Source organism: Hesperophylax consimilis, chromosome 12 (assembly GCF_061612785.1).
Source record: "Hesperophylax consimilis isolate HC1 chromosome 12, BYU_Hcon_1.0, whole genome shotgun sequence".
NCBI classification, from domain to species: Eukaryota; Metazoa; Arthropoda; class Insecta; order Trichoptera; family Limnephilidae; genus Hesperophylax; species Hesperophylax consimilis.
The window spans coordinates 34,218,552-34,239,662 of record NC_142847.1 but is presented as its reverse complement, the minus strand read 5'-3'; the positions used below and the strand labels follow the sequence as shown (position 1 = coordinate 34,239,662).

Genomic DNA, 21,111 nt, shown 5'->3' with positions numbered 1-21,111 from the left:
ATTGCCAAAGTTGCCTCTGAAAACATGAAAAACAAAATTCTTTAATCCTCTGTACTTTATAATTTAAAACACAAACAAATAAAGTAGCACATATCCGTATTAGATACTTGCAAAATAATTGTGTAGTTTGGTTAAGTATTTTGGCCTAAAATCCAAATTAAAGGTTAGTATGAAAAAGGCCGCGCAGGCGTTCAGTATAATAATCCATTAATATAAATTTAATTTAAGGCAATTTAAAACAATTACATTGATCGGATGAGGGCACTTGTAGTTAATGGGCTGGTTACTTAAGAATTTCCTAAAAAATATTCCTGGTAGTGAAGAGTCACCTATTACTGGAAGTATTCCAAGAATACGGAATTTTACCCGATGTCCCGCTGGCGTCTTCGGGCGGACCTCTGTGGGGCGGTCTAACACGGAAGCAATTTGCAATAGAACGGTTCTACAACGTAAATGCAAGGGACTGAAATTATCCGTGTGACTCTGTCACATGCACTGTATTTCATCCACGCTGTCACGATGTATGATAATAACAGTAAAATGTGTTACAAAAAATATTAGCACATAGGTAATTTAAATGTGAGTATATCGCAAAAATATTGGTAGCAATATATTTGTAAAAACGTTATCAAACAAACAAACGTTTTCATAGAAAATGGCTATCATTGAAATGTTTTACTTAAAAATATATATATATATTTTTTTTTATTTTTTATTATTTAACTTATAACATTGTTACATTGTATATAAAATTAGGTAATAATAAGTAATAGTGTAAAACATATGTTGTTGAATTTCTACTCCAATATATACAATGATAAATATATATGAATCTAACCCCGATCAGCTGCTTGGAAGTCAATTATGCTAATATTTATGAAGCCTAATTGAAGAACATTCTGAAATTGTTCCAACTGGCTACAACGTCATTACGACGTAGTAACCTTCACTGGCTGGTAAGGTTCCATGATAACTCTACACAATGACAATTCAGCACACGTTTCAAAAGTTTCATCGCTTTTCATGACATTATATCACTTGTTAAAGGTGTGTTGAATTGTCATTTTAACTTGTTTTTTACTGTCGAAGAAAAATTTCAAATCTCCATAGCTCACAATGAAATCGATATTGCTAGCTAAAAATTGGGGCGAATACTAGAATTTCCAGACATTTTTGAGTTAATTTTAATTCATCAGTTTTCTGAAAATTGCAAAAGATTAAAAAATACGAATGCACTTAAAAAAATACAGAAAATGTTAGAACTAAACATATTTGTTTATATTAAATTACCAATATCGCCCGAATCAATTATATTATGCGGAAACGTATCAAAATTACCTTATTTGAATGAATTGGATATTTACGGCAGATATTGTTTTTATTTCTGTTGTTTCCAAATGGAAACTTTACAAAATTTTGTGATTAATTGCAGAGCAAGGTGATGCAATAATAATATATATTGCTATTTAATAAAAACGCATTCCTCAAAACGATCATTAGTGAATTATTATGCAGACAGAACCTTGGGAATAAAGATTCACCCAGCCACACGTCACCGGCGAGGCGGAATTCAAGTAATCTTCAGTAATGACTGGTAATCAGTAATCGCCAGTTCGCATTGAACTTCTGTACTGCAACGATCTTTCGTTACTTTTGAGGGACTGAATAACTGTCGTTAGTCGTTGTTCGTTACTCGTTATCCGTTACGCGTTCGGTTATAGCCGTACCTACTTCAATGCTTCTGCTTCAGTCAGAATTGGATTTCAGAAGGTGCCGAGAGTTCGTGTTGGACGCACGTATATTTCGCGCGGCACAAAGAACCTACGAGTATTTTCGTTATTCGATCGCATAAATTCACGAAGAAAATATTAATAATACATTCTGTTAAAATCGTGTGCGTGGTATTTAATGTTTGCTTTATTGACATTTTACTGTCATTTAAATATATGTATTTATACGTAAAAACATTTAACGTGATTAAAACCAGTTGAAAGTGACTTTCAAAACATTGAAATATTTCAGGAATATCGTGTTTTCAGTGTTAATTACTGCTGTGACTGTTTTTATTCTTTTATCGGAAGACTTTTTTCGCGATCTATTCAAGAATTCATTGAATTATCATGGCGAAATATAAGCTCAATGATACCGCTACACCAGAAGATCAACAAGTTGTTGTTAACCCGAATTACCTGGAAAATACGAGCGATAAGTTCGCCCAGAAGAACTTTGACAGTTCTGAAACCCCTGATATCAACGGAATCGTAAAGAAACTGGAAGGAAATCAACTGGAATGTGGAATTGTGAATAAAAATAATTTGGAATCTGGAATTTTGGAGAGTTTTGATAAATGTTCCTGTGAGAAAGTGGCGCTGGGAGGATGGACTCATCCCGCTAACGGTGCAGATAACATCGGTCTGGTGAATACCTGCTGCTTCAAGGCTTCCAAGGATAGTGTCTGCGGGAAGATCGGGGGCAATTGCTTCGTCACACACACCCAGAGCTGCGTCAGTGGATCCATACCAAACGTGTACCAGAAGTCTATTTGCATGGACGGATGCCTTAATAATGGCTATGGAACAAGTAAGTCTTCTTTCATCTTCACTGAATTATCTTTGGTAAAATTTAATACGTACAAATTATAAATAACACTTTGATTACTGCAAGAAACGGAATTACGTCGAAATGGATGCATTAAAGTTAAATTTTTTTAGGCAAAGTTCAAAATTTTCCGTGCTTTGACGGCCTTTTTGATTCTTATTAGTATGATGTCACGTTTGCCGAAAGATTCCTCTTCAGTCTGAATAAATACGTACAAATTATTTAAACAACCCAAACTAAAAACCTAATAACCTAGTTTGGGCACGTTCTTCCGTCTCCCCTTGCGTAAATAGTTGTTCCTTGTATGTATTAGTTGAAACGAAGAGTCATTTCACCAATTTCGGCATAAACAGATGTACCTAATGCCAACGTTGGCACCATAACTTTGGCCAATGGAGTATTTTCACAATCTATGAACACCGTTAAAAATGTGTTGAAGATTTATAGTTTATTTTTTTGTAAATACTTAAAATCAGTGGCGGTTCGTGACTTTTGGGTGTACTAGAGAGCCAATATTACAAAAAGGGGAATTATTGGTGTTGTTGTAGCTGAAAACTATTTTTATATTTTTTCGAAATTTCGATTATTGTATGAAGTTTACAGGAATCCCGTGCGGCGAACGGCCAAACTGAAACTACTTAAAATGTGTAATATGTATACAATATTTTCATTCATAATTATTGATTTTCAAAGACGATCTAAAATCTCACATTCTGAAACGGTTCCAACTGGCTACAATGTCATTATCACATAGAAACGTCACAAAAACGTCAATGCCGCCGAATTCATATACATATAATAAAATAATAAAAACGATCTTGACGTTTAGGCGGCATATCGAAAATGGCATGACATTTTAAATCGTTATAAAATTTATTTGTCAACATAAAAATACCTTCATGTCGTAATTTTTCTCGACAATAAAAAGAGTAATGAAAATACTAATATTGGCCATTTGATATCTAGTGATTTGTAAACTATAGCAGCCGCGGAAATTTATTTGTGCAGCACGTTTAATTATTAATCATCGTAACTCTTAAACGTATATAATAAATAACCAATAATTAACACTACTGTCTTCGCTGAGTACCTACTACGAACTAAATACGAGGCCAACGTGTGAAAGCTGTTGGCGCCAAGACCCTTTGATGAGGGCACGAAAAACGACAATGTCCAACGCGAGCATATGCCAAGTGGTACGGTACACGTTGGGCCAACGTGTACTAGCTGCATAAAAGGAGTACAGACAGTTTACTTTATCTTTATGTAAATAAAACTATATTGCGAAAACGAAACGTGAAGAACAAAACACAATACAGCCGATTATTTATTTGTAAATACGTATTAGGTATGATGAATATAAATAATATCTAATTCAGCTTTCAGTCGATTTTATAATAACGTGGTCGTGGGAATAGGATATAGTTCCGTAGTGAATTGTTCGTTTACTTCGTGTGACATTTATGTCGTAGGTTATCTTTTGTGTGAGTATCAAACAAGAGTCCCAACTGCTCCCAATCATCTGGACACACTATTACATCCCAAATTATTGAGGTATGTTGTGAGGCTGATGGTAGTGCGGAGGAAAAAGATATGGGGAAGGGGAAGAGTCATCAGACACGGCTAAAGCCATTTCAAGCAACTTTTCTATTCTTAAATGTGGTTTTTCACCAGGGTGATACTGATAGTATCTACCACTATGGAACGATCTGCAAGTAGTACTATATATCATTTTTAACTATCCCGCAGCCAAGTGGGGGAGTAGGTAGTACCCAAAATTACTATCCTCCTTATATTAGCTTAAATACCTGACATATCATTTTAGTATTTTACATATAAGTTACCATTAATAATTGACTGAATATTGGGATTTCTGTAGTTTAAAAGCCCATAAGACAGAGAAATGCATGGGGTCGTCGGAAGACCCACTTGGTTACAGACATTTTGTTTGGCATCTTGGCCTGTCTTAGTTTATTGTGAAATAAGATACATTTTTCCAAGAAAATTTACTTGAATTTACCTGAATTTTAACCTGCGATCTCCGGATTTGTATCCATGTATCGTAAATTGTAACCACTTAACCAGAGGCCAAACAAACCCAATTGATTCATGGTTCTAGTTGTTTTAGGAAGTTCTGTCGTTAGCCAGCAGGTTTTCCAGGGTTTTTGGAATCCCTTTGTTAAAAATAAATATTCCGGAAACCTGTTTTTAAACGTGTTCATAAATAACTAGCTTGCCGGTAATATGTTGTATGAAATATTATAAGTAATGGAATATTTTTAGAATAGGAGATAAATAATAATTCAAATTCAACAACGGGTTCTTGCGTATCAACGAGGGTTTTGGATCTTAGATGTTGACATGTTTATTTATTACACACGAAACAATTTAACAACCGTAAATAACATAGGATCCAATTTATTAGTTAGCCAGCAAGCATTTCAAATTAGACGCCAGAGATATTCTGAAAAAAAATCTATAATATTTAACCTAATTACATGTTTTCCAATTTGTTTATTTACTCAAAAAATAAAATAATCGCACTAGGGAAATATTGTTGAGATGATGTACAGCTTTCCAATTATCGTAAATAATAAAAAGACAGACGAACATTATAATATTGAAAATATAAAACTACGAAATTATTACAAAAATAAACACTACAGTACTTCTTCAAACTAAAATTACAGTTGGGCAGTATGTTTAAAGTTCGCAACAATAACATTATACTGAATAAATAAGTATTACAAAGTACCTGTGTTGGCTTATCAGCAACAATCATAGGGTGACAAAACTGACAACGGAGGGATAATACGAATAATTATTAACAATAAATGAATGATAATAGAAATAAATATAGGTAAATTCTAACAGGGAGTAAAAATAAGTAAATAAATATAACCAAATTATGTAGATAATAAGAAATAAATTAAGTAGATAATATTAAGTACACTAAGTAGGTAATAATAATAAAGAGGTAAAGTACATTAGTATGGACTTTACTTATATATCTACTTACCATTGTAAGTTACTATTGTAAGTGGATTTAGATAATATCGAATATAGGATTTCTATACTTCCTGTGACAGCAAATGGTTTTTGTGTATTGGAAATTTGTTATGGAATTTAGATGACTCACTGGGAAACAGTGGCGGTTTTCTCTAAAGTGCGTTTGTGCGGCGAACCCCCATTAAAAATATGAGAAAATAAAACATCCTTGTTTTATAATAATATAAGCACATTATAGATAGCACGCTATTAAAATTTCGCCTTCAAAACCCGCGCCACCGAAAAATACGATGCCTATTCCAAATTTGTGCGAGTTAAAATCCGCGCCAAACTCTCCATACAAAATAATCTTAGCCGGTACAGACCCTATGACGGTGATATATACAAAATTTGGTCTTTCTTTGCAAAAATAAGACAAATTGTGTGCGCCGAACACGCGTTGTGATATCACGTGACCTCCGAACATTGACGAATGTAACCGAAGAAACCCGAGAACTTCGCGGCCGACGTTTAACCTTTGAACCATAGGGATGCAAGTTAAGTGTTATTTTTTTATGTTATATTATGGTATTTAACTTTGTAGTCATTTTTGTACATATTTTTGTTTTCTTGTTTCTGCATTTCTCCAACCGTTTGCTTATGGCATTTGTAAATCTACTACCTATTTTTAAATTTATTTCGTGCCACCTTTATTTGTTTTTTTTGATGTTTTAAAATATCTATTATATATTCTACGAAATTATTCTTCTCTAAAAAACAATAATAATTAGCAACGTACCTACATTGAGTGCTATAAAAACATTAAACAATTTAATTCCTATAAAACTTTTCTCATTATCTAATAATTGTGTCTAGGTAAAGTGATTTAAAAACAATAATATGTAGGTACCCCTCCCACTAACTTTATTTAAGTTGTGTGACTGCTGCCGTATTCGACTATTTGACGTAGGACAACAGTAAGTAAATTTTAATTAGATATGTTTATCTTCTCTTGAATTTCTGAACCCCCTGTTAAAAAGACCACGAACCGCCACTGCTGGGAAATAGACCTAATCATTTAACGATCAAAATTGACTAGAATGGGTTAACAATAATTTATTATTTTAAAGTTTATTTTGTATGACTCAAAATTATTAATTTTTAAATTACGCGTGCAGTTGTTTCGCCTTCCGAAGACACTGTCAAACTGCGGTGAAGCCAATGGCAACCTATATATACACATGTACGTAAATAACAACTCTTTAAAATTACCTTATCTACATCTGAATAAATTGCCGAATATTATTAACTTCCATTTATGTACTCGTATTAAATTGTTGTGTAGGTTAAATGTTACTATGAAGTCATTTAGGGGCATAGGTAGTATCCACATTAATTTGAACATATAGTGTGAATATCCTGAATCATTTAAATTTACTTATTTAAAAGTTAATGTTCTATATTCAAATAGAACGGCGGCCTATACGCCTTGCAATCTTTACGTCATATGAGTGTTTTCTTACATAAGTAATGATAATTAAGTTATGTAATTAATAATACTAATAATATTATGGGTATGATTTATTAGTTTTAATTTATAATGTAAACTGATTTAGTCTGGCGCAAATGATCGATAACGCCCTATGTCAATACGATATTGACGAAATCTGTCATCTGTGGTCAGTTAGCGATATTTTCCAGCACGGTCAGAATGCGATTCCGAGAGTCGGTTGACAAAAGCCGCTATTATCAGCGCGACCTGGGGTGAACTAACTAAGCTCTTTAAACTGATAGAAATCGTATGTACAAACAATTGATTCCGTTTCAGATGATTGAACTAATTAACTCAATTTTTACTGTCAAAAGTACATGAGAATGCAGACTGCCAATTTATATTAACCGTTTAGGTGCCAATCGTCGATTTTCGTCGATTCGTGTTTTAACGAAGATTGCCGATCGTCGATTTCCGTCGATTACGTCAGTCGTGTTCTGATTTTTCGAAACACCTGGACTTCGGGATCCTCCTCCGCGTGATTCTATACCAATATTCTTTAATAAAACACCGAAAAAATCATCGAAATCTTTGAAAATTCAAAGAATTTATGGGGTTTTAAATAAATATATAGTTTCATAAAAAATAATGTTTTTTTGGTGGCATTTTACAAGCAACTGTATGATTTTTGTTGGCACTCAAACGGTTAAAGTTAATACTTACGCATTTCAATTCGACATTGTAAATTTATTAGTATTTTTAACTTTGCCATATGATGTTTATTAATGTGGATTCATAGAGAGATGCGCCAGTGTTGCCAGCCTATATCGAATTCGGATTTATTAGTTTATCAACATCGGTCTGGAAATCAATAGTGCGACCGTGCTCGAGTATAAAATCCCGCCTATCAATCCCATATTGTAAAGTTAATAAAGCAATCACTCCCTTAACCTTTCTTTTCCGGTGCTATCAGCTGAGTTTACATGGTCCCTAATTATTTCAATATCTATAAATACATAATCTATCTATCATACATCTAATTGTTTAAATATGCTGATAACAGAGTTCATATATCAGAAATAATGCTACTAAACTAGCAATATCGATACGCTAAACAAAATAGTGTAATCACTAATGAACTGTACTGTAATTAATTTGACTTTACATACATGATGTTTATCACATCTTTACATCATATATAAATTATTATTATATCACAGTACAGATTGTGACAATTAATCAGAAATGTAAGTGTTGTTTGTACTTTGTCAAGGTTTTCCAAAAACCTGATTCCACACCAAACATGTCAACTTCCTCTCTTGTCAATCTACTAATGAGTTCTGAATTTCAGGTTTTTGTTGCTAACAACAATAAGTGGTGTTTTGTTGTTAGGTAATACTCTATTTAGTGTATTTTCACGACCTTTACAGGAAATCGTTTGCTCTGAGCTCAAAGGTCGAGGTTTCAAATCCTTGCGAGGGCATATCAATTAAATAACTCAAAGGCGATACGTTGCTTAAGTCATTGGTCGTATTTAATAACCAAATCTAAATAGCCAGATACATTTTTTCTCTTTTCCTTTCCCTTCCTTTTGTTCTGGTATGCAATTTTCCCTTATATTGTAAGTGTACATAAAATTACATTTATCTATTTGTAAGAAACAAACAGTTTATACATGGAATACAAAGATAATTATACGATGAAGTTAAGTTTCTAGATCGAGTTTAATTGTATCCTAAAACTAAGTTTAGGTAAGTGGAAGAGGAAGAGGAAAATAGGATAAGGATAGGAGATGCTCCCGATATATTCCATACTCACGTACTTATTTAAAATCGTACGCGTTAATTCTGTTCGATATTGCTGAAGATTTTTGCTAAGAATGTCTACATTGTGAATTTTTGTGTTATATTGTCCACATTTATGGGGAGTTACGAATTTATACCGATGGTATACGATTTTTTTATTACATTGGTAAGCTCTGACAAGTCCAGGCCATTATTTATAATTTTTTTAAATAGCAAGATTTGATCAAAAATTAATAATTAATCAAAAATCTTGCATGAACGGAGTTGAAGTTATAAAATTTAATGAATTCGGTTTAATTTGAAAAGTGTACTTTTAGGTTATAATTTTTGCTCTATTTTTTTTTTATTCTTTCAAAATGGGCTCGGTAGAAAGAACATTTGCAATAGGCATGCAGTTTATACTTGCCATAAAATGGTAAATGCACTGTATAAATAAATAGAAGATGGTTCTTTGTCATAGTAATAAAATGCGGTTGTTCCGGAATACAATAAAATTGCTATTTGCTAAAACTCGGACCATTTTTGAAACATCTCACAAACACAAACGTAAACTGGCTTAACTGTGACATGTCATAAAAAACAATTATACAATTGGGAATATTGTGAAATGGGTGAAATCTGGGTTGGTTGTGAAATACTTAAAAAATAAGATATGGTCACTAAACTATTGCAAGCATTATCATTAAAAAATTGCCTGTTTTAACTAGACAGTTTGTCATTTCATCTGTTAGTGAGTTTGTTTGTACATTCCTTTTCCGGTTTCTAAAATCTGCTGCATCCACCTACTTTGACTGTTTAACCTTAACCTTAACCTTGACTGAGTTTTTTGCTATACATACTTACATTTATTTATTATTATATATACATATTTTACATAATTTACTGCATAATACAGTGACAACAGAAGGTTTTTATTTTTAAAACATCAACACAAAATTAACAATTTATAAGTTCACAACATATCTACAAGAAAACAACAAATATACGCAATCGCTCTTTAAATATGCCATATAAAAATGTCATTCAGGTATCTCTTGAACACAGGCAAACTTATATTAAATATGTTGATATTTGAGTATTACATTAAACATATGTAATACTACCTCCGTACATATATTTTTCTTTTTCTGCTTTTTTTTCACTCTATTATTTTTATTGCTTTTTTATTGCCGATTGTGGAGAAGGCTTGTTTTTAGATATTTGATATGTAATAAATATGTACCTCTTAAAAAAATATGAATAAATAATAAATAAATAAAAATACTTTAAGACATTACGGTACCTACCTGCGTGAAGAAAGTTTGAAAAAAGAATTGTCATTGAGATAATGACGTTTCTTTGGACAAATTGTATGTGTATTTCAAAGAAAAAAATGTCACGTAAAATATTTCGTTCGTCATTAAGTAAATAGGTATTTTAAGTACCTAGTTACAAAATCTTATCATTTCAGAAATCGGTTTTAATTAATTAAATAAGAGAAAAATGGAAACATATATTTTTGGACGCAAGGTCTACAGCGAAGTTTAAACGTTTTTGAAAATGAGATAATTATAATTACCACGTTCGAAGTTCTTGTGCCACTTCAACGAGTTTCGAATAACATTTAGCAATGTTGCATTTAGTCCCGTGATAATTTAACATTTTGCGATTAGCATTTTACCTGATATGCAAAAATTGATTTCATTGAACAATAAAAATAAATTTAATTAACTTCATGCAAACGAGCTCGACCTTTTTGACTTTGTTGACAATTAAGGTTGATTTCTTGAAACGACTAATCTTTCGGTGAAATGTGTTTATTTGAGCAAAATAATTAAACGGTGTCTGGAAACTCGTAGTATCTACAGGCGGGAAACTAGTGACTAAATCACATTTGGTGACGATTTCGTAGTATAGTTTTTTTTATTGAGATAAATATCAAATTGTAATGTTGTTATTTGGTGCAGTTATTAATAATATCTAGTTAAGATAGTTTTGAGATTTTTATTTTTATGGATTATTTCGTAATCCTCTCACTAGCTATAGTAGCTATGGCTTATAACAATACCCTTTCACGTGTCTAACTAACTAGTACTGCGGATCATTTGGCCTTATTACTATTACCATCTGTTGGTTGTATTTACAACACTGCTTTTACGTGACATTAGCTAGTCATAGGTAGAGATACCTATTCATAGCATTAACAATATTTTCGCGAATAAATGGTGTTTTTAGCGATAGTAAAAAAGATTTTTTAGTCGCTATAATCTTGTATTGAAAAATCGTAGAACGAAAATGACACACTCTACTGTAGAAACATGTGCCATGTTGAATTTCAATCAATAAGTGATTTTGCTAATTTAATTGTTTTTCCCCTCTTACCGACTCCCACTCCTTGACGTTATCCTATTTAGTTATAAGCGCCATGAAAACGCAAAATTAAAGCAATTTTTTCAATAATTAATGCTACATTTCTTAAAAATTAAACTTATGAATGGGTGTTTGTAGTCATAGGTGGCGGTGCCTGCATTGTTGGCTCCAGAATGGTTTCGCCTATATCGGAGGGTGAGCGATCATAGGTCAGCGCATTTATATTTCTATGCTCTGGCCGAATAACGCATAGACAGAACGACGTGTGTCCAGTAGGAATTTTATTGTAATTATCTACGATAATAATTTTATTGTAATCTTGAACGAATCAAGCGATTATTTAAGACTCCCTTACTAAGTGAAGTGAGCCCTTTAGGTGATTTTGCACAAAAACGGCGCTTTACAAATCACCCAAATATTATTAATTATATTTTATACCAAGTGGTAATGCACTCACTAGTAATTACACAAATTCAGTCGAATATCAAAAAAATAGGTCGCTAAGGGGATAATATATATTTCGGAGTTTTCTTCTCTGCGTGATGTAGATTTACCAGTTTTCCGTTTATACTACGAGTTTCCGGACACCGTTCATTGCTTAGGAGATTGTAGACATAACATTTTTTAAAACAATCTAAAAGAAAACAAAAATATATTTGATGTGATTAAAAACTTTAAATTGTGAGAATGACATTGTTGCGTCTTTAAATTGACAAATTGTTAAAATAACAATATTTAATATGGCAGAATATATTGATATTTTACCACAAATGCGCTTTACTTATAATTGTAATATATTATCACACATTAGTCATTATAATGATCTTCTTAAAATTTGGCACACTCACAGTGACTTTGATAAAGGTCACAAATAAAAGTATTCTACAAATATTTTTTTCAAAAATTTTCAAAGTATTTTATTATCAACATAAATAAAAATGTAAATGTTCGTTTGTTGAAAATCTCAAATCTTCTTAATAGTTCTTCACCGATTGCTTTGAAATTTTTAATTGCAATTTGCTGTTTTTATAAATTTTAAATATAAATAACTTACATCCGTGGATATTGTTCTGAAAAAAAAATGATATTTTTTACGAGGATGGGAAGATAGGATATTTTATTTCTAATTAGTTACGAATGCGTCGGAATTAATTAAAATGTGAACCTCGAGCAAAATCTTATAAGATGTCGCCTTAACCGTGTTTGGTGACCAGATCTAAATGGCTTTTTATAATGTAAACTCTCTAGGTAGAATTTTAATTAACAACAAAGATAAGAGAGATAAACTCGAGAACTCGGGCGTTTACCAAGTGAACTGCGCTAACTGCCCAGCATATTACGTTGGTCAAACAGGGAGATCTTTCAAAACCCGTATTAAAGAGCATTTTACAAATTGGGTAAATAATAAAGGCGAATTGTCAAATGTAGCATCACATTTATTAGAAAACAAACACTCGTTTGATAAAGACAGAGATGTTAAAGTCCTCCATACTTGCAATAAAGGCCACAAACTTGATAGACTAGAATCTTTAGAAATTACTCGCTTAATTAATAAAATAGACCCTAACTTTGTAATGAATAAACAATTAGAATCATTTGCCAAGTCTCCGCTCTTGTATCCATTGTAATTTTCATAATATTTTCGACATTAAAATAAGTAGTTAGGTTAGACCATCCCTATTTCAATGTAAACATGTACCCCTTCAATAAGTAACTTTGTAATTAATAAGCTATTAGTATCAGTTGCTAAGTCCCTACTTTCTTAATTCTTATAATAATTTCTCAAATGTAAACATGTATCTTTTCAAAAAGCAAATATAATCCCATCATAAATAATGATTTGACAGTAAAATTAGGTCATTAATAATGCATATTACCTGTGAGGTTTTTTCCCTAATAAATATTGAAATAAGCTACAAACCCAAGGTAATTAGCTTACTGGAATTACCAAATATTTAGAAAATCAACAATCTTAAACGACTTAGTAACAAATAAAATTGATTAAAACCCTATAAACTACCCCTCTCCCCCCTCCCCCATATGTTGTGTATATAAACCGTAGACTAAGAATTTTGTGTACCAGTCTGAAGATGGCTTTGACGAGCTGAAACCGGTTACGGTCAAAATAAAATTAAGTGGAATAAAGTTTTTTATTTGTTTTATTATAATATAGCCAGTAACTTCACAACCTTCCCCTCTCTCTCTAACACATTAAATAATCGAACAAAACGTGTTTTCAATAATTTTCGGAGTTTACTTTGCGATTTTTTTCTATCGACGGAATTTCATATATTTAACCTTTCAGCATAACAAATGTGTAGATATTATCTTGAAAAACAACATTATTTTTTTTGGGCTTAACCTTCCAGCGGGCGCGCTGTCGTAAAATTTACGACAAACGCGCCTTATCGCTTCCCCCACTCTTGCGACTTAGTTGTAAGCATCGGGCTTCGAGCTATGCTAGAGTCAAATCAAATGTCAAATATTTACCGCAAGATATAAATGCTTTTCTCAAAATTAATTACGGTAGGGCAGTTGAACCGATAACAGAAGAATAAAACAGAAGCTTTCCAAAATGCGGTGTTTGTCGGTTATGTGCACTGGATAAGAAAAGATCCTCCGCATCAATGAAGTGTTGCCGTTGCCAGTCCTTTACATGCAAGAACCATTCTTCAGTTGAGGTGGTTTGTAACAATTGTAAGGATGAGAATATTGATTCTGACTAAATAGGACGATAAAATATTTTGTTTTGAAATATTAACATGTTTAGAGTGTTGCTTCGTTTTTTTTAAGAAAGTCAAATATATTTTTTTAAAGTACTGCCTATTATGATTTTTCATATCCTTAAAGAAATTCCCTAATGTTTGTATAAAGAAAACACCACTTACATGGAGAAAACTTGATGACGTAAAATTTACGACAAGCGCCCGCTCAAGGGAAATTTCTCAACGCGCCCGCTGGAAGGTTAATCGCTTACACTAATACCAACACGGAATACTAGAGACAAAGATATTAGAATTACAGAACTCATATTCTAAAATCATTGCTGTGAGACGACCAACTGTTATTAGGTTGTCCTTCTTGTGGCTTATAATCATAATTAGATTAAATAAATCGAATACATTTCCACACGAAATGAGTATTATTTACAGCATTAACATAACCTTTCTCTGTCATATTAATAAGTTACACATCACCCATCAGCTGAGTAAATTACAGCAAATTATATAATCACTTTACTGGTAGATGTTAGTAGAAATTCTATTTGATGGAAGAATTCAAACGAAATCTTTCCTTGGTTTTTTCTCAGTGCTGTAGTGACAAAATTCCCGGCGTCCCGGGCAAACCGGTTAACTGGCCTCCACCCCCAAACAACAAATCTAAAAAGGTGTAATGAACTATGGGTACCATTAATGTTATGTATTATGTAAACACATATCTATTAATCTTTTGTAAATGATTACTGCGCCACGGGAGAAATTACAGGTATCGTTTGCCCAGGCAATAAATTATAGATCCACCCAGGCAAAGATACCGTTATTTAAATTTTAATTGTTTATTACCGGATATAGGGAGGGCTATCCCACACATAAATATGTACGTAAATTATTTCGTAATACTTCTAGAAAGAAAATAATGAAATAGCAAATTTTTAATCAATTCAAAGCTACAGACGACAAACCTAGTCACTCGGGAATTTACAAATTAGATTGTAGTAATTGTTCAGCTTTTTTGTCAATAATGGAATTTAAGAACATCTTTGATACTTAACCCTTTTAGACCTGAATTGAAACTGGCAGTGGTAGAACATATTTGATGATTAACAATTTGAGTAATTTGAAACGTTTTGATGTTTTTTAAATTCGATGTTTCATTTGAACGAACATTAGGTCTTTTTTTATTTAACGGCAATATAAAGTAAAGTAAAAAAGATACAAATTAAGTAAAATATAAATATAAAGTGATGTAGTTTTTCTCAGTCCTCCTCACTAGGTATACCTGTTCCGAGGCGGACTGTAGTTTGTTGTATGTGTGTTGATCATAATTTTCTTATCTTATAATTTGTTGGTTCCCATAAAATATAAAATAAATTAAGCGAAAAGTATTTATGTTTGTTGTCTGTAGGTTACGTTGGGGTTAGTTCATAAATTGAAGATCTTAGAAGGCGTGTTTCACATAAAATTACAAATAGTACACTGTGTACAAAAAAACATATTTTATTCAATTAAAAAGCTTACATAATAATTAAACATTGAAAAAATGCCTTCGAAACTTTAAATAAAATAAAAAAACGGTTGCGATTGAACTCAAAATAGTAGATCAAATAGTAGATAAAATCCAATTTATATAATAGCTTGCTAAGCCAGTATATACCAGCAATTAAAAAACGAATACCGCAATTTTTTTTCGCTCTATAGGTAATTTTTGAATCAATATATTTTGAGATTTACACACCGTCGAAAAGTTTAACGAATAACGCCTTTTTGAAATTTACCAATCATCTTATTGATAACGATCATACCGTCAACCAAAGCACCCACCGGCGCTAATATTCTTTACAAAAATGGTCAAGGAAACGTATTAAATAATTTAGAAGCACTCGAAATAATGAAAGCCGTAATAACATAGATCATTGTAGAAATTTAATATATATTTGTACAGCTCCCTTGAGGTGATTTTGCGCAAAAACTGCACTATATTTATTATTATTAACGTCCTGTGAGGGTCTTCTCAAGGTCCGGCACCACGTGGTTGCTCAGTTTGCCGTCCACTGGTTAATCTTGGCGGTGATTTAATCATATCTGATGCACCTAGTACACGCTGGCCCAATGGTCTTGGCCAACGGGTTATTTTCACAAACTATGAATACGGTTTGAAATAAGTGTTTATTTTCTGGTAACGATTATCGTACTAAAAATAAGTCTTTTTAATATTTTCATTCATAATTATTGATTTAAAAAACGATCTAAAACCTCACATTCCGAAACGGTTCCAATTGGCTATAACGTCATTATGACGTAGAAACCGTCACCAACGTCTCCCGGCCGGCGTGACATCAACGCCGCTGAAATCCCAATATGTCGTTTTATCATCAGGTCATGTCGAAAAGGGCACATCTTAAATCGTTTCACAATAAATTTATTCGTCATCATAAAAATACCTTCATTATCGTAATTTTTTACTTGAATAAAAAAATAAATGAAAATACACTATTGTGGTATCGCAGCCGCGGCAATTTATTTGTACGGCATGTTTATTTATAAATCATCGTAACTCGTAAACGTAAATAATCACTCACGCAATAATCAACTCTACTATCTCTGCTGAACGCGTACTACGATCTGAAGACGGGACGTGAACGCTGTTGGCTCCAAGATCCGACAATAATCGGGTTGGCCGGCCAACGTTGGCGGCCATCGCGTGCATACGCCAAGTGGTCCTGTACAAGTTGGGCCAACGTGTAATAGGTGCATGAAATGTTCTCCTCGACGATTTACAATAACGTGCCGTAAAGTTTTTTATGAAGATTGTCAACCCGTAATAACGAACCGTAATGGAAAACAATTGTATTATTTACTTGCTTAGTTTGCTGGGAATCGCATGCGCATAATAAGTAGTAATGGTTGCTAAAGGTAAGCAATAATATTATTCTAAGAAATGCAATAAAATTAGTTAAGTCTCGTGGAAACACTACTGTCAATTGAACGTCCGGTCAAATTAGTTCAGAAACTGAACACACAAACAATATAGTGAGTACATTGGTATCGGTAACGACTTCTAGCTCCTCCGGCTAATTTGTTCGGCTTTGGAACAGATCATATGGTCTCGGAAAAATCGTTGGGTCTCTGGCTTCTGGCAGCATCTTTAAAAGAAGGGTTAATCACTAGAAAGAGTTGCAAGAGCGAGAAATAATAGTCCAACACGTGCCACCTTATAATAATAATAATAAAAGTTACTAAAAAAATGTGTTTGTAAATGTAAGGTTAACCGCGCCACCTGAAGAGTGAAGATCTCATCGGAGGTAAATAAAAGTTTGCTTTTTTTCTCATGTAGTATAGGGTCAATAATTAAAAACCCAGGGATTTTGAAATTCTAAAATGAAATTTAAAAAAAACACTCTTCCCTAATACCCATTCTTATAACGTTTATTCCAAAGTGCTTACTTGCCTTCACTCAAAGATTTTGAAAATATTGTGATATTCTTGAAAGTATTAATTAAAAAAATAAAATTGTAGTACCTACATAGGTAGGCACACACTCAACAATCTAAAAAACAAAAATAATAATTTCTTATTATTTTCAGTACCCACCTACCTGTTATAATTAATTTAATTCAATATATGTGGAATTTTTTATAACATTACGGCTTTGAGATTCAAGACGTGGTAATTTTACCGTTTAAACAATGTATTTGCAGTGGCAAAAACCTTCTAAGTGCGTTATAAGATAAGAAAAACTTATCGATCTTTGGATCAACTGCATTTAGGAAGTACGTGACTCTCCCCACGGGTGAGTTCATAAAAAAATTATTGCAGCTGGCTCTACAGTAAATGAGGTTATGGTGACGTCCTCGGGAGTGAGACTCTGGTACAAAGAGACAAAAATGTGAGCTAGTATCTCATTGTGATATCTAACCGTTTGGTAAAAGATAAACATATTTAATTAAAGAATACCTGTAATACGCAATACAATACGTGTCTCTTAGGAATTGTTATTAGTCATGCCTAAGATATAAATAGATGGGTATAGCCAGGGGTGATATTCGTAGAAACTCGAACATAAAAATTTTGTAAATTTCTGGTGGACTCTTTCAATGCATCAAAATGTGCGTTAGTTCGTGTGGGGCCCAGATGATCAAATTCGACTTCATAATACACTTAAGACTAGTGTGTTGTCTAATTGCCTCAAGGTTATACACTTAAGACTACTGTGTTGTATAATAGTGTCCGCTTCAGAGTGGAAGATACTACCAATATCGCCCTGGTGTAAGACCACCATTCAGAATTGAAACGTTGCTCCAAATGGCTTTAGCCGTGTTTAGTGACTAGATCTGAATAGCCAGGTACTTCCCCACCTTCCTCTTTCCCTTCCCCACTTACCTTCAGCCTCACAACATCCCCCAATTGGGGATGCCATAGTCTCACTGGCTCCAGACGGGAGCAGTTGGGACTCTTGTGAGGTATTCACTATAAAAATAAAAATAAACTTAAGACTGGTATGTTGTATAATTGCCTCAGCGTTATACACTTAAGACTAGTGTGTTGTATAAAAGCCTCAGCGTTTATGCGTTGTGAACCGACTACGATTTTCTTGAAAATTCTAGAAGCTTGGATGCTCTGCTTACTAAATCGTTGATGTGTTGGTGAAAAGTTAGTTAATTGTCATAAATAACCCCTAGATCTTTGATTTGGTTTAAGCTTTGGAAAACAATTTCATACATTTTATAATCAAATACATACCGCTTCTTCGATCTTGTATACGAGACGATGTAGAACTTAGGTGTACTAAAACTTTAAACGTTTATTATGTCCCAATTTGAGACACGGTTGATATCACGTCGAAGAAGACCTAAGTCAAGAAGGTTTTTAATTGAACAATATTATGTTTTAAGTCATCCGCAAAAGTAAATAGTGTCAATTAATGGTGACTGGACGAACATCGTTGCGACTTAATGATTAATGAAGAGCAGAAACAAAAGCGGTCCAAGGATAGACCCCTGAGAAACTCCAGAATAAATTACAAATTTGAGAGAACTGGAACCCTTATAAAAAAAGAACTGTCGGATTGATTTCGGTTATACGAAGCAAAAAATGAAGTAGTCACGTGGAAAAACCAAACGCACCTAACTTGTTTAGGATAATGTCGATGTCAACCTCGTCGTATGTTTTTTAATGTCAAAAGAAGCAACATAACATGGTCACCCTTTTGAAGAGTTATTTAATTCTTAATGAATTTTTCGCACCGTTCTTAAAATTTTCGGTGGTGTATTGGTCAGCATAGCCTTTGAAGCAGTTGATCGGGGTTTAATTCACAGCCGTGGCATTTAAAAAAATTGTTTATTTTTTTTAAATTCTTTATAATTTTTTCCGTGGTTGATCACGACTGTGCGCTAGTAATATTATATTCTTAAAAACGCTCACATTTTATTTTGAAACCTCACAAACTGTAAAATAAAATTATTACAAATAATATGCATATTTATTGCTTTTCAATAAAAATAACATATTATGATTTTAATTTTTAATTTCACGCCTCCGCACTCTTTCGGAATGTAATCTGCAATAACTTGTATATGGATGCATGTTTATTTTTTGAGTCGATCGTGAATGACCCGCTCACAAGCTTCCAAAGAGCAAGCGGGTTATTTTTTCGTCAGCTACCGGGTACGCGACCCACTCTTGTGACCTACTCTCGCGACCCGGGTGCCGGCTGCCGGTGTGGCGTGGCGAGCGACCATAGAAAATACAACAGATGATTCCCGGTAATAGGTTTGATAAAAATTACAAATTCAATATGTTAAAATGTTACCTACCTACTTTAAATGAAAGTAAAGTTGCCGGGTAACAGTTAATCGTATTTCGGGTTTCGGGTCGTGTATGACATGTGGCTGCCGGCGGCGCGCCCGTGAAACCCGCTCACAACGCTAGTGGGTCGTGAGCGACCCGGGTCATGTAAAATGATCGATTGACCCAGCTCTAATTTCATATAGTCAGTGGCGTAGCTGTAGCTTTCACAGTAACCTGCAATAAAATTTAACTGGTTTGGAATACCAGCCCGCAGTTCCCTCTTACTAAAGATATTGGGTGCGCCGCGACATTTATTAATTTGGTAATTTAGACTCGCGATTCAATTAGACAACATTCTTTTAATGTTTTTTCGTTTCGTTCTTCAGCTTCCTAGCAAAAAACATACTTATTATACAATCCATCCAGTACACCACCCCACAAGCAAGGGTCTCTTAAAATGATTTACCTGTTTATTTATTGTAATTGTACAATTTTATTTTCTTTAATAATCCCAAATTCACTTTGCGGCGTCATTTTAATTTAATGAAAATAAATAACTCTGTGTACACCAAAATAATCGACATGTTTGAAATAATCTATAATTATTGATTTTATTTTTATTTAGACACATTAGTTGCTCCTTACTTCTGTTGTGTTAATAATTTATAAAAGTTTTAATATGACTTTATAAATAAAAATGTAAATGTACGTTTGATCCAAATCAAATCAAAGTTCTTCATCGATTGCTTTGAAAATTTGAAACAACGTTGCATTCGAATGCACGTATGTTTTTATATGTAAAAACATGCTGTTTAAAAAAAACTGCGCTATCTGTTGGACAAACATCTTTTTGACTAGACACTCCAACATGCAAGATGGAAAAATATAATACTAGGAAAATTACAAAACTTTGTTTCTATAGTTAAATTATATTATATTTGATATTATTCTTTCTGAAATAAATTGGGTAATGACTTGTTTATATTTGGTGAATGATGTGTTGAATATAATATCAACAACATCTTTATAGTCATTACCCAAATTTTGTATACGGCGAACGAGGGTATAGAATTGAGATTCTGCGTTTGAGTTATCACAATAGAACGGTAGATAATGCCTCGATGTTGGTTTGCGAAGTATATGTAAAGAAATCAAGTATAAGTTCAGGGCTGTCAATTATTGAATTTATGATTTTATGTAAACATTTTAGGTCATTATTATCATTATTATCATTTTTATCATTCTACGTTCAGATAATTTTAATAAATTGAGTTGACATAGTAGATAATCATAGTTGACCCATTCCCTTGTAATACCCATGCTGAAATTAATAAATCTTAAGAAAAAAAAAATAATTCTTTCTATCGTGAGT

At 32.9% G+C, this 21,111-nt stretch overlaps 1 protein-coding gene across 1 annotated transcript in view; it reads left to right on the top strand.

Annotated features, from left to right (window-relative positions):
- The first annotated feature begins 1,756 nt into the window (after positions 1–1,756).
- LOC149419537 (sodium-independent sulfate anion transporter-like) overlaps positions 1,757–21,111 on the top strand; it is a 54,977-nt gene continuing 35,622 nt past the window's right edge. The window contains exon 1 of the mRNA XM_089637872.1: positions 1,757–2,580. Within this exon, the coding sequence (XP_089493998.1) occupies positions 2,121–2,580 (460 nt within the window). The 5' untranslated portion in view covers positions 1,757–2,120. The remainder of the gene's footprint in view (positions 2,581–21,111) is intronic.